We start from the raw sequence: 21,178 nt of genomic DNA, 5'->3' as shown, positions 1-21,178 counted from the left end.
ATGTGTGGTCGTGGGTGGTGTGCGACGGTGACATTGACCCCGAATGGGTCGAGGCTCTTAATTCGGTGCTAGACGATAACCGTCTACTAACTTTACCCTCTGGCTGGAGAGTGCAATTTGGAGCAAATGTTAATTTTATTTTTGAAACCCATAGCTTAGAACATGCGTCTCCTGCAACTATATCAAGGATGGGTATCATATTGTTAAGGTATTAATTTTCGTCTTTCCGCATATTGCGCATGAACTATTGGTTTTAGCTTCACGTTGTATTTTCTATACGACGAGGTAAGTAGAGAGAACCCAATATTGAAATACTCCGTTCCCAATTTCCGTCCAATTTTCGAAATATTGCGTGTTGAGCGGGAAAACTCAACTTACTAGAGCGAGGAAAGGAAAATAATTTATTTTTACCAGTGGAAATCGAACCCACAATCGTCGCGTTTATCAGCTTATTATTCGGCATTGTATTGCTTACAAATTGATGAATAAATTATACAAATGTTAGTTATTAAATTTCTTTCTCTTTTTATAGCAATGAGTGTCATTGTGCAGAAGAAATATTAGAAAGCTGGATACAAAAAAAAGAATATGAAAATGAAAACGCAAAAATGGCGGTTTCACTTTTAAGCCAAATTATTAGAAAGAGCGTACAATGGATAAGTACACATAAAGCCGATGTAATTATACGGAACTGCGAAATATCGTTGGTATGTTATATAAAATAACTGCTAATAATATTGGTACTGTTAAAAACTGAACACACTTCGTTGTCCACTTTCCGCCCTATATTCGAGACAGTTAACTATTGGAACTCAACGCCGCGCTTTATTCTTCGCTTCTTACCAGCGCAAGAAAAGGCAAATAAATCATTACGCCCAGTAGAAATCGAATTTACAACTGTCGCTGTGCCACGGGTTGCATAACATATAATAATAATAATTTATAAAATATTAACATGAATATTGTATAATCATTCTAGGTAAAGCAAATAATAGCTCAGTTTGAATATAATATAGAAGAAGCCTATTCAAATTTTAATGCAGAAGATATTGTTTGGTCGTCTGTTCAACACAGTGTTATGGGCTTGCTAAAGAGTAATGCTAATGAAATCTTTTATGAGGAGGCGAGTAAGATTTTCATTCTAGTACTAAACCTTAACATTGATATCATTATATTAAAATACATTTTCAAAATACTAAAACCCAAACCTTCCATATATTATTTTATTTTATTACATTATATTTATACTACATTAGTAAATAATAAAAAAATTACGTAACGGGACTCGAATCTGTATCTATTGGATTCTTTCTAGTGTCACAGAATCAAGTCCCACAGAAATTAAGAACATTTAAATTATCCAAAATATTTTTCAATTCTTAGTGTGGAACAACTCATTAAAAATAAAAAATAATGCAGGTTGAGCTCCCTTCGCCACTACAACAAACTGTGGACACGGAGTGGGCCGACTCGCTGCTGCTTTCCCCGCGTATGCGCACCCGCGCGCCCTCGCTGCGCGCCGCGCTCGCTGCCGCCCGCGGTCTGCTCCTTCTCGGACCTGATGCTAGCGCTAAGAAGTAACTATTTATAACCAGAGTTTTAGCTAAAGAACTCGTACATAGGGAACTTGTTTTAAAATAATTTAAAATGAAAATAAGAATATTTGTTATGACTATTTAGATAAATTACTAGAATAGTTAGAATGTTGTATTCACTGTGTGTACCTGAGTTAACAGTTTTGTACAATTTTGTAAAGTCTGCGAAATAAAAGGGGCTTAGTTTTTAATATTATTGTCATATTTAAGAATATCAATATTTACAAAATTAAGACCATACTTCCGTCGTTAGTGTAGACACAGCTTAAATGAACTCTAGCTGCGACCCTGGTTGTAACTCTAAATCATATTTATTGTAAAATTAAGAGTTATAATCAGGGCATACATGCATGTTAACTAATATGAAACTATTTTCGATTAGCCTTTTAGCCGAATACATTTTGAAGGAAAGCAATACTGCAGTTATAGTAATTAATTGCACCTTTATTCTGGAGCCATCTGATATAATAGCAGAATTGAAACGGGTGAGTAATGATATTTTTTTATTAATTTGATTGCAGTCAATTTCGTAAAAAAAAATATAATGTTTATTCTAAATATAAAAATAAACTTATTTTTATTTTTAAGAAATGTACTATATTCTAACATGTAAAACAGGAATAGTTAGTCTGTATCAGCAACAAATTGATATTACTATTTCCATTCTACCTTTTACGAGAGTAACACTTTATGGTGGTGAAGCAGCACAGCGTCTGACTGACAAAAAATATTTTGATTGGCTCACGCTGGTAGGTATCAAAGCTTGTCTTTTTTATTACAGAAGAATGCAGTAAGTAGTTCTGGAAGCGGTGGCGTAGCTGCAGGTGCGGAGGCTCCTCGTACCCTACTGTTGCGGTCACTGCATCGTACCGCCACGGATCAGTGGGGTTCTTCACAAATACATTCTTTTGTATTGCAAGTATGCAACATTTCAGATTTATACAACAATTTTTTATTCGTAAGGAATTTACCAGCAGTTGTTACAATGATAGTCTAATATTAACATATTTTCTAAGCTTCACGTTGTATCTCGTACATAGCAAAGTAGGCAGAGGAAACCTGAGAACATAGTAGTAACGACGTACACCTGCCGCGAAATTCTGGGGGCATTGTGAATGGATGAACACATCGCCGCGCTCCTCGCGCGGGGAAAGACAATATTAAATATTTCATATTCTCGAGTGGGAATCGAAACCCATAAACTGTCGCATTTACAGTCGCACGCTTGTGCCCCTGTGACTGACAGCCAGTATGTATAGATGATTTTGTCGATCGGTTAAGGTATCCTTAAATGGGATTTTGTATTTAAAAATCTACTAATTAGTTAAGTAAACTAACAATTAGTAAAATACAATTATAAAAGAATTTGCTCGACCTGTTTCAGTTAATACAGCAACAGGGTTTTTGGGCGGTAGAAGAAAGTGGGCCACAGTGGTATAGCGCTGGACGCGTCAACATCGTGGCGACAGCTTCCAATGTTCTCCCATCGGCCAGACTTTCAGCTGTTTTATATCCAGTAATATTACCGTAAGTAAACAGCTAAAGTGGAAATCGCACTTAGACGAGCGTAGTACTTGGCAAAAAGAGTGACTGGTAGCGCATGTATGCGCGCTGAGCAAGAGGAAGGTTGGTTGGAAAATCTATCTCTCTGAAATAGAAAGAAAAAGTAGATGATATTATTATACTTAGTATGATTACTACTTTTTTATTACAATTAAGATATTATGAAATGTAATAAATAATAACATTATTTTACACATCACAAATTGTGACATATATATCAAATTATTTTTGCATAGGGAGCCCCAAGAAGATGAATTATTAGAACTATCTAAATACTACCTATCAGAAAATGTTGGTTGTAATTCAACAGAACAAGATTTATTAAACTTAAGCTATAATATTTTATCCTTTTATAAAGAGGTAAGTTAAAACTTGTTTAAAACACTTACTACAAAAGCAAATAAAATAGTAATGAAAATGCTCTTACGTATTACTAAAACTAATTAAAAATAATTAAAAATAATTATTATACATTTTAGGTAAAGGACAGTTTCCGTTCACAGCCATATTATAAATGGAACGCATCACATCTTAGACAATGGTGTGAAAATATAAAATGGTATTCTCCAACTAATGCAGGGGAAGTTTTGACGGTAATGTTAATGTTTAACATTATAATAGAAGTAAAATCTTTTGGAATTCCAAAAATTTATAATTTATACTAAATCTTCCTGTGAATAGAAAACTATGTGTGCGAAATAAAATTATTATTATTATATTCTCACGCACATACTCGCTTTCTCTTGTTGCCAGCACTAGAACACGAAAATAATTCTTTCCCCGAATGGGAATCTAACTCACAACTGTAGGACTTACAGCCAAATGCTATCCCACTACGCCACGACGGCTTCAAAATAACAGTTAAACTTCTTCACGCTGTATCTCGCAAACAGCGGGCTAGGCAGAGGGAGCCTAGTGTTGAGATACTCCGTTCCCCATTTTCCACCGAATTCTAGAGGCATTGCGTGTTGAGTGGCGGAACAGAGCGAAGAAATGAAAATAGTAATATAAACTTTATTTACTCTAGGTGAGATCGAATCCACGACCAGTCATGCTTACAGACACACACTTGGGCCCCTGCGTCACAACTGGCCTTGCGGCCATATATTTTTGTTAATAACTATTTAACATTGATGTTTCCAGGCGCTAAATGCAGAAGCAAGGGCGCTTTTTGGAGAAAGGCTAACAACTGAAAATGATAGGAATCAATATAATTTAATAGTGAATAAATATTTACCAGTTAGTAATGGTTGTTACTTTAAGCCCAAGCTACGTGGTGATGGTATATACTTGGAACTAATTGAATATAAAGAATGGTATGAAAGTACGGAGAAGCTTATTAATCAGTGTTGTAAGTTAATATTTTGACATTTTATCTCTATTTTGATACTATTGTATAGTTGTTAGTAACTAATTTCACAATATACTTCTTTTTTAGTAATAGACGATGATCACATTTTCGGCGACACTGGAATAGAAGTGTGTGATGAACTGTCAGTCTTATGTCCCATAATAGCAATAACGGTATGTGTTTTATGTCTGTGTGTAATCATTGTGTTTGACATGTTGATAATAGTTGTGTAAAATAAATTACAAAAACGTAAAATAATAATGTAAAATATTTTGTATATATTATCGGTTAGTTAAATGCCTCAAAAGCTTGCTTGCTTTATATGTGAAAAATCATCGTAGAATTTCCGAATAGTAGTAGTATGTAATACAAATTAAGCTAAAATTTTGAAAGTGTGGAAGGAAATGTCTTAACACTTGGCATTCTCTGTCTTTACTATGGTGTATACCATACTGTGTAGCTGAGGATAATTATAAAATAAAATTCAAAAAGGTTCGGATGCAATGTCCGTGCTGTAAAATATGTCAGTGAGTAAATATAAATAAACCAACAAAAAAAGGAACATCATTAAGTAATAATATTATCTATATATTTAATTATGTTATTATGCATATAAGTATGTGTACATAAGTGTGTAGCTATTTTTATGTTTGATATATAAATTTTTGAATAAAAATTATTTTAAATAATCATCATCCAACTTTGTGCATAGAACATCCCTGTTAGTTAGTTACTAACTCAAAAAACACAGTAAATAATTATTTAGCAATTAGTAGTAATATTTTATTCACAATATTTTAGCTGAACGGCGGTGTAGTGGCCTTAGTAGGCAGTGCGGGTGCGGGACGGCGCGCGGCCGCCAGGCTCGTGTGCGCCGCGCTCCCCGCCGCGCTGGTGCTCGCCGACCAGCGCCAACACTTCCTGAATATGTTTAAAAATGTAATACTTATCTGTTAGTTTATATCTTATCATGATTATTAATGCGAACTATTTTGCTTTAACTATCTAAAGGGGCTAAAGATGAAAAAAACTTTACTGTTGCTGTAGAATAATTTTGACTCACAATATGATTGTATTAAATGTGATATAGATAGTGAAGTACTAACTCTATATATTTTTTATAATTAATAAATTTACTATGCTATATAATAATAATAATAATTAAGTATAGATGTTATCTCAACATAGTTAACATAGAACTAACAATGCCTAGGCTCTGATGTCTGCAAGTGAAGGTACGCACACATTGCTGGTGATTGGCGAGGGGGTTGCCACTGAGGGCTGGCTCGCGTATGTTGAAGCTTTTTTAAAGGCGGACTCGGTACACGCTTTACCATCAAAAATCATACCGATAAATTTAGCACAAAATGCGCAATCTTTTATAAGTAAGTAAAGAATAAAAGATATACAATTTAAATCTGTCTATTTATTATATACAATGTACGGTGCATTTGGTCGCTTCTCTCATTAAATCCTGTCACTTGGCTGTTTCTAACGATGAAAAAACTCTTTGGAGAACAACGATGCCTTTGTTTTGTATTAAAGCATTTATGACGGTGCTTATTATCCAGTCTTTCATCGACCATATCTGATACTGATTGCTAGATTGGTGAGTCACGGATGACAGATGTTAGGTCACAGGTGATGAATGATATTTAGAACAGAGGAAAAACGTTATTTATTACAGCCGCCAAACACAAGCTCGGCATAATGATTTGCCTGGATAAGGAGGAGTCGTTGGTCTCCCTATGGGACGCGCAGCCGATGCTGCGTCACCGCCTATGCTGGCTGGCGCCCTGGTCGCGCAAGACATTGCGCGTAATACCCACACTTGTTATACAGAGGTTATTTATTATATAAGCTTTTATGATTATTGATTGTTATATAATTGATTGTTAAACATATATTTAATTATACATATAACATATTATATACATGTATATTACATATGTGTATAAAGCTTTAGACAACTGCTTGTCTAAATTTTTTGTACATAAAAGAGATTGCTACTGGTTTTTTAAAAAGAATATATCTCATATAACTACTAATTAAGATATTATTTATTTAGTTATGCGTAATTTTTCAGTATACAATGTTTATATACATCTTTGATATTAAAATTATGATAAAACAAGATCTATCTATAAACAAAATTTTACAAAACTATTGAGTTATGATAATATATCTATAAAATAAATATTCTATTCTATTTCTATTCCATTCTATGTATAAAATAAATATTTTGATGCTATTATACAGTAATCTGAACTCATAGCATCTAATCATGTCCTATGTTTGTATTTTTCTTTGTCACTTACCACATTTATATTTTAGATTGTCTAAAGAAAGCCCGCAGCCAATGTCCAAGGAAGAACTTGAATGTTTACCCATAGAGGGATTTATTAATATTTACGAGAGCCTGGAAATAGAGAGTAGATGTGTACCGGCTCGATATATGTACTTTATTAAGACATATTATAATATCTATAATTCAAAAAAACAAGCTCTTGTCCGACGACAGGATACTTTATCAGTAAGTTTAAACAAACATTGATTAAAATGATGAAATCTACCTTAAAACAGGACGTCGTGGCCCAGTGGCACTGTGTTCTGACTGTAAACGCCACGGTTTTTGGTTGGATTCCTGTCGCGGGATTAAATTATTTTAGAAGTATCCACTGAAATTTAGCTTAATTTAGACAAGGATCTCCGCACCTCACCAACTTTTAACAGTGGTATCACCGTTGGTTTATTTATATTTTTTTTATTTTATTCATTTTTATTTTTTAGTTTTTTTTTTAGTTTATTTATTTTTTATATTTTTAATTTAAATTAATTAATCACACCTGCTTAGGCCGGAGTAGAGGCGCTAAAACAGGCGCGTGCATCAGTCGCGTCTCTACAAGAGGAGGCCTCAGTACAAGAATCTGCTCTCGCAGAGGAACAGGCTAAGGCTAATCACGCCCTGGAACAAATAGGCGCCACAGTACGTGCCAACACCGATAAGAAGGAAGAAATGCACAATCTCAAACAAACTATTGAAATGGAAAATGAGAAACTACAAATACGGTATTTTTGTACATGTCATTAATTTAATCATATTTTATTATTGTAACTGTTTGAAAAATATAATGCAAATATTTATAATTGTCTTTATATAAATTATAAACCCCTTTTCACGGTATTATAATGTTATATAGCAAAAAAGAAATCGAAGCAGAGCTAGCATCAGTGGAGCCAGTTATAGTTGCAGCACGTGCGGCCGTTGGAGACATACGACCTGAGGCCTTAAGTGAAGTAAGAATAATATTTTTGTGTTTTAAATATATTTTAGTATATTTTGGGCTATCAAAATTAATAATAAATATAATTATAAATTGTGTTTTATTTTGTTAATTTAAAATATTATAACTGGTTTAATTTATTTGTCTGTACGTACAGTAGAAACTCGATTAACCGGACTAATTGTTGTCATTAGTCATTCGGATAATCGAAAATCCGAATAATGGAATCTATAAAGAAAAGCTGGTTTTGTGCATATGTAGCACAAAATTGTTATATCTCTATTAAAAACAAATATGTACATATCGACGAAAATCAACGTTTATTAAGAAGTTTTTAACATTTTCCAACATACGATGTATATAAATTACGTATGCATTTACGTACATACAAATATTCTTAGGTTTAATTGTGTAGGTTGTATAAAATAATTATCGCGCTTGATAGTGCAGATAATCGCGAATCCGTATAACCGAGGGCTGGATAATCGAATGTCTACTGTATATATATATATATATATATAATATTGTGTAGGTGCGTTCACTTCGAGCTCCGCCCGATGTAGTGCGCGACGTGTTAGAAGGTGTGCTGAGGCTCATGGGCATCGCAGACACCTCGTGGCACTCCATGAAGAGCTTCCTTTCTAAACGTGGCGTTAAGGAGGATATTAGGTTTTGATAAATATATTTTAAATAATTCATTACAATAAAAAATATTTGTTTGGCGCAACAAACAATTAGATTCGACAATGTGTGGTAAACGGAAATAAGTAAGATCCATAACTTTGTAACAACGAAATTGTGGGCAGCAGGTAATTATAATACAAGATCGATCGATGTTTTTTTTTCTGTGCGCTATTATAGTAACCTATACTATTCTTTCTTAAATATTTATGTCCTAGGTTACCGGCAAGTGAAATATCGTTTACGTATGTAATAATTAGTTTTATCCATCTATCTAGTTTTCCATTACAATGTGATAAGAAACCTTTAAATATAGTAACAACCATAGGTGCTTGGACGCGAGTCAAATAAGCCCGGAGGTGGTGGAGTCAGTGGAGCGGCTGCTGGAGCGGCGCGGTGCGTCGTTCGAGCAGGCGGCAGCGCGGCGCGCCAGCGCGGCGTGCGCGCCCCTTGCCGCCTGGGTGCGCGCAAACCTGGTACACGCGCGCGCGCTTGCCCGCGTGCGCCCGCTGCAGCTTCAGCAAAGACAACTACACCAGTGCGTACTACTGCATACTGTGTACTTAATGTATGTCACTAAGCTATAGCGACGCACAGGCGTAAGCGTGAAAATAGAATCATTTGATTCCTGTAACCTCTTGAGAGAGTTAATTATTTAATATGTTGTTGATAACGCGGTAGAGCGCGTCGTTGAGTTCTTCCACTCATCACGCAAAGCCTTGAGAAGACAGGCAGACAGGATCATGGTCTTAATGGCATCGAGTGTTTGAACACACTTTTATTTCTTTGGTTTCTTAATTATTTATTTAGTTATTTTTTGCGTCACTTTGCACCGCATTATGCCCGTACTTTTAATTATATCCTTCCGGAATCAGGTTGACTAGAAGCAGTGGCGTAGCTAGGGTATTTGCTGCCCGGTGCGGCTTAGGGGACTTGATGCCCTTTAAAATGGTCTAAGGTCTAAAAAAAAACAAAGTGTCTTCTACTCTTACGTAGATCAAGTGTCAGACACTAAAATGTGATATTGGCTACCTTTAAAAAAAATAATTGTCGACTTTGATGCCCCTTTCCTTTTGATGTCCGGTGCGACCGCACCGCTCGCACCCCTCTAGCTACGCCACTACCTGGAAGAGATCACTTGTAGTGATAAGGCCGCCTTTGTACATTTTGTTTTTAGAATTTATTGTATTGTATCTTTTTAAGTGTGCAATAAAGATTTTTATCTATCTATCTAAATTTCCAGGTTCTCTCTCCCTGCATTGTGCGGGGAGAGAGAACCTGGAACCTATTTTAACTATTAAAATATTAGTACTAACATAACTGTGTTAAAAGCAGTGTTATAGAAGATCTGAAAATTACACTACTTCTATAATTGTGACGAAGTATTAATTATTTTGTTTACTTTAGGTTTTACACAAACACATCAACACAAGTTGGTAGGAGGATTTGAAAACGGTAGGATAGGAAATAGATAAAGATATTCAATTTATGGTTATGTGTTTGGAGACTTTTGTTGTTGGAGTTTGGAGAAGTTGAATTGAATGTAAACTAGTACAATTACACAGGAACCTGGAAGAGGCCAAAGCGTCAGTGTCAGCCCTGGAGAGCGGGCTGGCGTCGGTGACGGAGCGCGTGGCGGCGCTGCAAGCCGCGCTGGGCGAGCACGCGCGCCACGCCGCTGCGCTCGAGCTGCGTCTCGCCGCCTCCGCGCGTACTCTGCACGCCGCCTCCGCGCTGCTGAGCGCGCTCGCGCACGAATCCGCAGACTGGGAACGAGATGTAAGGTTTTTTTTATTTTATATCCAAGTGAATATTGCGTAAATGTTCAGAAATGACCGTACTGAACATTACCCAAGTGGGTCCTCGAAAATCTATTCAAGATACTCTACTTCGAATAATTTATCTACTTTTCTAGTTATTGCATAAATTTTACATTTTATCTAAATAAAATTTCAACTATTTCAGTTACAAAATATTTCTCACGAAATATTAGAATTAAGTCAGAGATCGTTGTTAGCAGCTGGATATCTGATATTTCTTCCTGATCTCACTGAACCACAGTCTAGGTAAAAAAATTACATATAGTCCGCGAGGTCTACGCTGAGTTTGACATTTGTGTGTGTTTTGTGGTTGATTAAAAATTAAACATAAAATTGGCACTATTACTGTAGAAGAATGGAAAAATGTATATGAGCAGAACCAAGCAGTAGAAAAGAAAAAGAAATCGCGAATATTAGTCAGTTCTCGATATAACGATATTAGTCATTATTAAATCAAACGACACACGACACATTGTGAAAATTACGAGGATGTAATGTCGGATATTGAAGAATTGACGGATTTTTTAAATTTATATAAAAAATTAAATAAATAAAGACACTCATTGGCTCTGTATTTAGAAATACTTAATGAATTAACTTACACTTAAGAAAACCTATAAATGCAAAGCTCAGCTTTAGCCTTGCGCGCTGTACTAGTTATGTACAAAATTCATGTAATTTGACGTTATATATGTATAAGAAAAATGTTTTCAGAGAATATGTGTCTAAGTGGTGTACGTTAATTGAATATGAGGATAATTCATTTTCTATAATAAATTTTTTAACGACACCTGAAAAATTATTAAAATGGGAAGCTGATGGGTTGCCGTTGGACCAGTCGGCTATCAAAAATGCTGTATTCATCGACCAGGTAATATATTAACTTGTAATGTAAAATGAGAATAGTCAATGAGACTTCTTGTGGTGCAGGAACGCTAGCGTACAACTGTAAACGCGACAGGTGTCGCGGGGGGTTCGATTCTCACTCGAGAAAATGAAATATTTGATATTTTCATTCCGCTCGCTCTGATAACGACAAAGTTCCGCCGCTCAATACGTAATGTCTAAAAAAATATGTGGCGAGTGAACAACGGAGCGTTTTGACACTAGATTTTCTTTGCGTACCCTTCATATATACGGGATACACCATCGTAAAAGTAATAAAAAAGTAATTCAGTACGTAGAACACGGGTGTGGATTGACCCCGCTTGTGGTGGACGGTGAGGAGGGCGCGGACAGTGCGCTGACGTGGCTGCGAGCCGCGCTGCCCGCCGCCGACGCGCTGCCCGCGCACGGGGTCCACCTGCACACCGCCCTGCAATGTGCTGCTAGGTTTATTAGACTGTACTTTATTTACAGAAAATATGATAAGCACTTTTGAACCGCCGTATGGGCATACAAAAAAAAACAAAAAACGGTTCGGAAGGTATTGCGCGTATTAAATGTGCGTAATAACTTAAATAAATTAGTTTTAATAGCATATTATAGCGGTTTCATTAACTTGCAATGTCCAGATTATTTAAAATTTAAAAAGTAATGCACTGTTATCCATTACTGGTGATGAATAATTAAAATGAGAATTAAATAAGTAATAAAAGTGACGATAACTAATAAATACTACACTTATATACTAATAATTGTTATCTTCAGTTTTATGGAGGTTCATATACAAGGTAAGCTATGAATAAGGAGAAAATATACACAACTTTAAAATTACACATTTTTTTATAATAAAAATAAATATATATGACACACAGATTAGGCCGCACATTAATCATAACGGAGGTGGAGCGCGTGGATGAGTGGTGGTGGTGCGCAGTGCGCGATGCGGACGTGCGCGCGGTGATCGCCACCCACGTGCCCTCCCTCGCTGCCCGCAGCGCGCCGCATGTGCGCGCGCGACTCGCCCCGCTGCACTTCACGGCTCGCCACCACTCGCTTGTCGGTACGCTTTTACCTACTCTTTGACACGGATACACCGCCCGAATGGCGATTAACACATGTTGTTCGGTCCAAATGTAACCGAACAACGGGATGAAGCCTTTGACACTCCAGGCGCTAATATTGTAAGGCAGTGCCTATTCGGAGCGCATACTGTCCGGTAGCATTCATTAGCATACTCATTATTCAAACAATAAAGAAGCTTTTTATTGGAAAACTATTTTATTCTCAACTCGGTAATCTCTAGCTAAATAGTGTAGGCCACGTCCCCTACAAATGCACGACATTAATAATACCCATTTAACGCTCTTACTCCTCCATCCTCCTATTTAATCATTGAATACATTTCCAGATAAACTCATACACTACGCTATGCAGAAACAAAATCCTGAAATGAATGAAAAATCCAAAGAGATTAAAATTACAAAAGCGACACTACAACAGCAGCAACACGAGTTACAGGTAAGCGATACGAAGATAGCCTATATATTATCTATATAGATAATATAAAGATAATCTTTCCGTAACCTTTCTGTTCTCCAAGCACCAATTTTTAAGACTTCACTTTGGTTGGTGAAAACAATTCATCCGAATAGGAATCATGATTACCCACAGCTGTAACATTGTGCAGCCACGCCACAACGGTCCTATAAAATTTTAATAATAATAATTTTCGTAGGAGAATCTACTGAGAGATTTGTCTAGCAACGGCGACATCTTAAACGACGCGAACCTTCTCTCGTCTCTCAACAAGACGCAGAGCACGAGTGCTACGATCGGTGCGGCGCTAGACGCCACGGCGACCATCGAACGCGACACGCGCGACGCCTGTGCACGCTACGAGGCGAGTGCTAGCAGGTAGAGTTGGAAGGGATTGTTATAGTTTCATAATGAATTACTCCTTGTATATTATATTTTTCTAACTTTTGTTTTAAATTGTTATAATGTATATTATAATGTATTGAAGACAAGACGATGAACGTAGCTTATAACATTTTTCTAAGCATTTCTATTGCAAATAATAAATATTATCACAGCTTTCAAAATAAATAATGGTTAGAACATTCGAAATTTATAATGAAATATATAATCTTTTCTATATTACAACGCCCAGCTGTGTGCCCGCAGATGTGCGCGCCTCGTGCTGGCGGTGCGGGCGCTGGCGGCGCGGCGCCCGCTGCTGGCGCTGCCCTTCGACCACGTGCGCGACGTGTACGTGGCCGCTATCGACGCCACTGGGGTACCACTCTAAACTAATTTATAGTATTATATATATATTATAACATTGACCTTTTTCACAATTAATAATTGATTTATACAAGTGGTATCGACAACGCTAATAATCTAGTGTCTGTAATACTTGTAACAACGTTTTATCCGGTGAGGCTATGACAAAGACCCTCTACTTTTAAACTGAACTTACAAACACTAATCACAAAGAGACGGAAATAGCATCAGCAAATAAATACAACTAATGAATAAAAAGTACCATTTCACTTATTATTTATTATTTTGCGAAAAAACCAATGTCAACCCTACCTAACTGTAAGTTTTCGGAGAATTTCAATACAGGCGATACAACTAGTTTTTTGGACAAAACTTGCATATTTTATTAATTGTCATTATATTTTGGCATCCCATTAAATTCTGGATGAAATAACAGTTCTTGTATTTAATGTCGATTTATGGCAAATTCGTTTCCTTCTCGAAGGCGATTTAAAATTATATTATTTATTTATTGTTTGCTGATGCTATTTTTTGCTGTGACGTTTTGCAACGCTATTTTGACCCACTTTTTACCCCTTATTTATCTGAAAAAATTCTCAACAGAAATAACATGCAGGGCAACAGTAACGAATGAATTCTAAACATATTTTATCCTTTATACTTTTATTAAACGTTATAAGTTTTATTAATAAATATTTGTTTTAACTTAGAAGTCTATAAATGATGAAGAGATCGTAAAATACTTCACAAGAAAAATAGTTGAACGTGTACTACTAAGTCTACATAAAAAAGATAAATATATAGGAGTTATGTATCTGCTACATAGTGTGTACGATGATATTATACCGCAAAAGGTAATTATTTTCTCATAGGTATGCTAAAATAATATTTATATAACTTTCCACATACATGCTAAATTTCAACTTCAATAATTTCCTCTGTCCAGAAGTTATGGATTTTTTTCCTTTCAATATCTATATTTTTTTATCTATAGATAAGCAAAAATTAACAAATTTCTTTTTTTTACGTTTTATATACTTAAGCAATTTTTTAACATAAACATTTCGTTTCAGCTTTGGGAGTTGTTTGTTGGAAATTTCAATATAATGGAAGACAAGGCTATTTTAATGGATATAAAAAATAAATTCAATTGGATAAAAGGTGATTGCTTGCAGAAAATAACGCTAATAAAGGTTTGTAAGACTTTATATAAAATAGAACGTGTTATAATGAAACAAACATCTGATAAGGCTGTCGTGGCGCAACAAGCGACATCTGACTGCAAAACGTAAAGATCGGGAATTTCATTTCCACTCGAGGAAATTAATAAGTTTTTATGTCCCCACTCTTCATTCTTTAAAGTAAGAAGATAAAGCGCTGCTTTGAGTTCCGTCACGCAATGTCTCGAAAATTGAGTGATGCGTGGGAAACAGAATGTCTTACACTAGGTGATGCGTGGGAAACAAAATGTCTTACACTAGGTCCCCTCTGCCTACCCGGCTATATACAGGATACAGGAGAAAAAACAAGACAACTTTTTCATCTCAAAGTTTAACGTTGTTATTTGCAGATGCAAGATGAAGACTTCTTTTCACGACTTTCTCTCGAGAAGCCAGATATGTGGTTGGAATTTCAAAATTCTGGGGAGCTACACTCGATCAGTGGTTTAAATATTAATCAATTCGAGAAAATCTTAGCGGTGATGGCGTTGCGTCCAGAAAGCTCTTATAGAGCAATAATTGCATTTGTTGATGAAGTTATAGGTACTAAATTCCCATATTTTTTTTTACTAGGAAGTGCCTGTAATGCAAATATATTTTTGCATAGTTATTTTCAAAGGGTTCTAAAATTTTGTAAAATGTAACAACTTACAGTAGAAATAAGAAAACAAAACTGAAAATTAGTATTATATGTGTATAGCACAGAAAAAATATTATATACAAAATGAGTATATACGCACAAAAAGTGTAAATGTAAGTTGTAATTATTTCTCTATAAACTAATGTTGCTAATTGTAATATATGTGTGTATGAGCAGGTGTGAACGCCATGCGCTCTGAGCCATTGAGCGCCGCGGCGCGTTGGTCGCGAAGCACGCGGCCTGCGCTGCTGCTGGCGCCGCACGCGGTTGACATGCTCGCGACACACGCGCGGTCGCAAGGCCTCTCTCTTACTACGGTATATTTTTTTCCTTCCTTCGGACCTTGCTTCAGTATCTTTGATATGTGTTTTCGAAGATCAACCGAGATCTCCCCCTAACCTCTTACCGCTCACTTTTTCTTCTTAATTCTTTTTTGCCAATCTTTCATTACTTATTCGTTGTATGTGCCCAATCCATCTGAGGTTCTTTTTCATTTTCACACTGAATTGCCTTTCTAGTACAGAATGCTAGGTACCATTGTATGTATCTCTTTGTAGGGAATGCGAATAGATGCATACAGCATTCATCTTCCTTTCATTCTTCTTCTGTAATACTCACGTTTCAATGCCGTATAACATCGTTGGCACGAGCACTGCATTGTGTACGACCAAACATGCAGATGTGTTTATGTTTCGCCGTCTCATCAATGTAGCTAAGGCACCGTTAACCCTGTTATCGGCAGCAGTACGCCTTTTCACATTCTTCTCGTATCTTCCATCCCTACTGAACATACTTCCCAGATATACTAATTCATTCACTTGTTCTAATATCTTACCATTTACGCTGATCTTGGATTCCCTCTGTTCTTCATTTCTTTCAAATACTAGAACCTTTGTCTTACCCGCATTCAGGATTAGTTCATTGTTTTCACATTCTTTGGTTTTTTTATTAAATAATATCGATCTTGAATAAATATATTTTTTATGTTCACATTTTTTTATAAATAAATATTTGGATATAAGTTGACGTCTAAGCAAGTGTTTACAATTACACTACATTTACACAGCACAGAAACACACGTCAGAAAGACACGTCAGAAAGACACGTCAAACTTATCACACGCCTCTATTTTTATTGGGATTTGATTTTTATATCACGTACACAGGTGCACATTGAGGAAGGGCGTGAGGCGTGGGCCGCAGCGCTGGCGGCGAGTGCGCGCGCGTGGCTGGCCGTGGTGGCAGGCGCCTTGCCTCTGACTCGCGACCTCGTCACTTTTGTTACATCACTCTCAACATATCCGGTCAGTTGTTTTGAAAATGTTATATCCGTGGGCCACGAAAAATAATAGTCTAAATATTAAAAAACCTTCTTACATACGGATCAGTTTAAAACTAAAGAAAAGTAAAGAAAATACTAAGGTAATAGTTTAAAACAAATAAAAACTAAGGATACACCAAAGATTATCTTTTGCTTTACAAATAGTTTTCTGAAATTTACTTCATAAGCTTGACACATTTGAGAAAATAGCCTATACCTATACTAAGATTTAATGAACATTTCTTGTAAATTTTAGGAAAATGAATTAGGAGAGGAGTTCCGTTTATGGATAGTTGCAGAAGATAGAGAAATACCACCGATGTTAGCCAATTTGTGTGTCAATGTTGTTATCGAGGTAAGTTATAGTGATAAATTATGTAAAATTTTTAGATATGTACATGTTTTTGGACTTTATCTTAACATAGCGGAGTGGAACACACTAGTGTTGCAATTGCTACATAAGTTTTTTGCGTGTAATCTTACATTTATATTACTATTTTTGACCGTCTTGGCGCAGCGGCACAGGTCTGCCTGTAAACGATCACTGTGTGATCACATTGGTAAAAACATAAAGTGCAGCATTGAGTTACAACAATTAACTCTGACTACCATACTATATGCGGACTATAATGAGAAATGAAAATATTTATATTATACTATTTCAGCCGCCAGAGGGCGTAAAACGCAACGCGTGTGGCACGTTGTCAGCGTGGGCGCGCGAGCCTTTTGCCCCTACTCCCGCTCGACTGCTCGCGCGCCTCGCGTTGCTACATGCTATCGTACAAGAGCGCCGTAACTACATACCTTTAGGTATTTATGAACATTTACAAATAAATTCTGGGGTTGAAATTTGTAAGATCGTTTTATTGCTAGCGTAACGTCATAGCCACTGGTGGCAGGACCATTGGACTGAATGGATTATTTGGAATCACAAAATGCGGCGTTAAATTGCACCACTCAACACTTCGTGTATTGAAAGTTGCTTTATTCAAGATACAGCATAGTGCGAAAGAAATGTGATAAACGTATAACGCAGGTTGGTCGCGCCACTACGCGTGGTCGTGGGGAGACGCGCGCGCAGCGTGTGCGGCCGCACGGAGCTCTCACACGGACGCGGCCGCGCGCGCACTACTGGCAGCACTGTACGCCGCGCGTGTTGACGCTGCCCGCGACCGCGACGTGCTGCGCGCGCTCCTGGCCCGCTGCCTGCGGGACGCGGTGCTCGTGCTGGACGCTGTCCCGCAACGAGCCAGCCTTCATGTACCTAACTAACTTTTTAATTTAATTTGTAGGATTCTTTTTCTTAAAAGGAACTAAACGTTTATATAATCACTTCGTTGTCCACCTACATATGAGGCTTAATGCCAAAATAATGATCTAGCACACTGTGACTTGACTAGTTATTTTATTTCAAATTTATACACCGTTATTTTAAGCTCCATTACCAAATATACATTTTAAAACTGAGATTATTTACTCTAATTATAATATTGGAATCTACTAGTTAACTATCTTCTATTCTTAACTTAAAAGATTTGAAATATTTTTTATTTTATTTTTATCTTTATTGAATAAATAAGGCATGTTCTTATACTAGGACTACATAAGTGCATTGGAGTCTCTACCAGACATGGACCTGCCGCAGCTACTGGAGTTGCCCGCTAATTGTCGTATCGCTTGGGAAAATAACGCCACTGATAACGTTATTGCTGGTCTACAAGGTAAGATTTGCAACCAACCCTCTGATATGAACTTTAAACAACCTCTTTACCACACTATCTTCAGTCCATTAAATCATGTGTATTTTTATATATGTAATATAAAAAAATATTGTCACTATATTTTATACGATGTTCTAACATAATTCCATTGTTTTGTATGTAACTCCATCATGAAGAGAAGAATGTATCGTCCTTTATGATTTACAAGACTCTGGTGTAAATTTAAGAAAAAAAAGATATATTTTGCAAATTCTTTAAATGTTTATTATTAAAAATTTTGTTATATATTTACATATAAATTGTAGTAATAGAAAATAAATTTTATCACTTACAGAATTAAATTCGGCGAATGTTGTTAAAAAGGGAGACACATTTGCATCGTTGAAAACTATATTGTCTCTTTGGAAGAAACATATGAATGGCAGTCCTCTAGTGAAACCTACTTATTATACTCAGACGGTGCGCTTTATTTTTTACTAAAAATAAAAAAGTTTTAGCAAAATTTAAAAAATGCGAATAAATATGTACTTTCAATCATGTTTACAAATGATGTTCTAAACAGTCTTTTGGTAGTTCTTAATGAGTAGTATTTTTTGCCAACACGTTGTAATCTCTTAGAAGCAGGATAATATATTCCATTTCCATTGTTTGAGATATTTCGTATCGAGTATCAATGTCACGCTTTGTGTCGTCACAAGAGTAACTCGCCTCTAGTCCTTGACGCGCGACGGCCTCCGTGTTTTGAAGCAATATTTGTTTGTCAGAAGCTGTGTGGGTGGTGGGGTGCTGCGTGCTCTGCGGAAGCCCGCGACGCCGCAGCAACCGCGCGCGCCCTGCACGCAGCCCTGGGCACGCTCGCACGGACCTCGTCGCCCCCGCCCTTGCACCAGGTAACGAGATCCGGTTGAGTTACAGCCTTCACCACTTATAAAAAAAAATACTTTAACGAATATAATTCGTAAAATCTATTTTTAGAATTTAAGTTTTAACCTGTCAAATATTAGCAATTAAAATGCGGCTTTGCTCGCTTAAGCTTATGTTAAAGCAAAGTTATATAAAATCTTTATATAAATTTATGTAAATTAAAAGGCCAGCCGTGGATCAGGAACATAACGTGTGACTGTAAATGCGACAGGTTATGGGTTCGATTCCCACTCGAGGAAAGGGTTGTAAACGGCTGTGGCGTCCGTTCCCCATTTTCCAACTAATTCGGAAAGCATTACGAACTCTACCAAAGCGAGGATAGGAATTTAATTTATATACACTTATTCTACCGAATGAGGATCGAACCCAAGACCATTGCGCTTTTAGTCAGAGGTTTTCTTATTTCGCTACGACACTCTGAAGACAAACTCAATTATTTTGGTCATCAATAGGTGCCAGACGAGTGGCAATTGCTGTGGGCGGGTCCCGACACGCCTACCGCCTACCTACAGGAGTTCTGTACGCGAGCGCGCGCGGCTCACGACAGGATTCAGTCCCACGACTACTCCAACGATTACATGCCTAAAGGTAAATTGCATCCTACTATGTATCCTAGTCTCAAACCTAGGAACATTCCTAGGTCCGAGTCCCATTGTATCATAATTGTACTCTCTACCAAAACTTGCTAACGAAGACCCCTTCTCAAACAATATGTTCAAACAATCTTATATATATGAAAATTGCGCCTACTCGATATTTGTAAAGTGTATACGAGTGATAGAATGCTTTAGCTTTAATCTTAAATTTAAATAAAAGTAATTTTATTTAAATTGTTTTATTTCGCCCTAATTTAACACTATCAACATACGTGTGAAAAGTGGAGTAACTTGACAAAATTTTTCTCTACTTTTTCTTTTATGCAGGGACAACTGTGAGCCTGTTTGAGCCATATTGTTACATAAACAATTGTTAAAAAAACAACGTCGCCCTTATCCTGTATACGGCAGGGCACATATTGAATGGCGTATTTACTATATATTGTATGTATTTTAGAAGTGGACATGCGTGAGTTTTTGCGACCACAGCGAGTGTTGGAAGCATTGCGTGCAGCTGCTGCCGTCCGCTACGCGCGCACCCTGGACGCGCTCGCGCTTACAACCACGTGGGACTGCTTAGGTTTGTGTATTATATATGAATGTTGACTATACTATTAACGCGATCGTAGCTTAGTAACATTTGTTAAAGTGGAAAGTTGTATTGTATACAGATGGGATACATAGATTACTTAATTAATGGGAAGCATATCGATATAACTATTTTCTCCGATCGTTGATCCATTTATTTTTATTTATTTGCTCTGGCAAAAGGTTCTGCCACTCAACTGCGTGTTGATTTCAAATTCAGGCGGAAAGTGGCGAAAAAAATATCATAACACAAGGTTCCCGTGACACAAAAATTTTTAAATAATTCATATAACATAGAGAACATGGAGAGTGGTGGCACAGTGGTGCGCGGGCTTGCCCTGAGCGGCGCGCGCTGGGAGGGCGCTCTGTGCCCAGCGCGCGCGCACGACGCGCCGCACGCCCCCGCGCCTCCGCTCTTACTGCGATATGTGCCCACGGTATGTAATATTTGTTTAAAATTCCACGCCGTACCTCGTCTTGTTCAAGTGGTGGAAAATAATCCATTTTTCTTTCAAGTTACGACAGCCGCTAGTGTACACTTAATGTATATATAATAAAATAAAATACTCTATTGTACCATAGAAAAAACACATATACATGTTACCATAGAAAAAACATTAATACATAGAACAGTATAATAGAATGTATGTAATGTGTTAAAAAATCCAATGGCGAGAAACATCTATTAAGCTTCATCGAATACATCA

General features: G+C 36.8%; 1 protein-coding gene across 1 annotated transcript in view; it reads left to right on the top strand.

Annotated features, from left to right (window-relative positions):
• btv (dynein cytoplasmic heavy chain beethoven) overlaps window positions 1-21,178 on the top strand; it is a 55,216-nt gene that overhangs the window by 32,966 nt on the left and 1,072 nt on the right. Inside the window, exons 38-78 of the mRNA XM_085200097.1 lie at window positions 1-208; window positions 533-707; window positions 980-1,123; window positions 1,420-1,577; window positions 1,978-2,080; window positions 2,377-2,514; window positions 2,980-3,122; window positions 3,395-3,518; window positions 3,638-3,751; window positions 4,302-4,509; window positions 4,597-4,682; window positions 5,311-5,448; window positions 5,723-5,894; window positions 6,197-6,353; window positions 6,844-7,042; window positions 7,364-7,578; window positions 7,710-7,806; window positions 8,326-8,462; window positions 8,803-9,012; window positions 10,040-10,253; window positions 10,440-10,540; window positions 11,009-11,165; window positions 11,472-11,626; window positions 12,052-12,239; window positions 12,588-12,697; window positions 12,915-13,093; window positions 13,364-13,475; window positions 14,173-14,316; window positions 14,536-14,655; window positions 15,033-15,225; window positions 15,500-15,639; window positions 16,488-16,625; window positions 16,899-16,997; window positions 17,308-17,452; window positions 17,679-17,902; window positions 18,240-18,363; window positions 18,698-18,822; window positions 19,131-19,253; window positions 19,740-19,875; window positions 20,341-20,463; window positions 20,769-20,908. Coding sequence (XP_085056223.1) covers window positions 1-208; window positions 533-707; window positions 980-1,123; window positions 1,420-1,577; window positions 1,978-2,080; window positions 2,377-2,514; window positions 2,980-3,122; window positions 3,395-3,518; window positions 3,638-3,751; window positions 4,302-4,509; window positions 4,597-4,682; window positions 5,311-5,448; window positions 5,723-5,894; window positions 6,197-6,353; window positions 6,844-7,042; window positions 7,364-7,578; window positions 7,710-7,806; window positions 8,326-8,462; window positions 8,803-9,012; window positions 10,040-10,253; window positions 10,440-10,540; window positions 11,009-11,165; window positions 11,472-11,626; window positions 12,052-12,239; window positions 12,588-12,697; window positions 12,915-13,093; window positions 13,364-13,475; window positions 14,173-14,316; window positions 14,536-14,655; window positions 15,033-15,225; window positions 15,500-15,639; window positions 16,488-16,625; window positions 16,899-16,997; window positions 17,308-17,452; window positions 17,679-17,902; window positions 18,240-18,363; window positions 18,698-18,822; window positions 19,131-19,253; window positions 19,740-19,875; window positions 20,341-20,463; window positions 20,769-20,908 — 6,116 coding nt within the window. The remainder of the gene's footprint in view (window positions 209-532; window positions 708-979; window positions 1,124-1,419; window positions 1,578-1,977; window positions 2,081-2,376; window positions 2,515-2,979; window positions 3,123-3,394; window positions 3,519-3,637; window positions 3,752-4,301; window positions 4,510-4,596; window positions 4,683-5,310; window positions 5,449-5,722; window positions 5,895-6,196; window positions 6,354-6,843; window positions 7,043-7,363; window positions 7,579-7,709; window positions 7,807-8,325; window positions 8,463-8,802; window positions 9,013-10,039; window positions 10,254-10,439; window positions 10,541-11,008; window positions 11,166-11,471; window positions 11,627-12,051; window positions 12,240-12,587; window positions 12,698-12,914; window positions 13,094-13,363; window positions 13,476-14,172; window positions 14,317-14,535; window positions 14,656-15,032; window positions 15,226-15,499; window positions 15,640-16,487; window positions 16,626-16,898; window positions 16,998-17,307; window positions 17,453-17,678; window positions 17,903-18,239; window positions 18,364-18,697; window positions 18,823-19,130; window positions 19,254-19,739; window positions 19,876-20,340; window positions 20,464-20,768; window positions 20,909-21,178) is intronic.

This window comes from Heliconius melpomene, chromosome 17 (genome assembly GCF_056956725.1).
Source record: "Heliconius melpomene rosina isolate 202511_hmr_F chromosome 17, ASM5695672v1, whole genome shotgun sequence".
NCBI classification, from domain to species: Eukaryota; Metazoa; Arthropoda; class Insecta; order Lepidoptera; family Nymphalidae; genus Heliconius; species Heliconius melpomene.
Note: the sequence above shows the minus strand (reverse complement) of the source record. Positions and strands in the feature narration are given on the sequence as shown.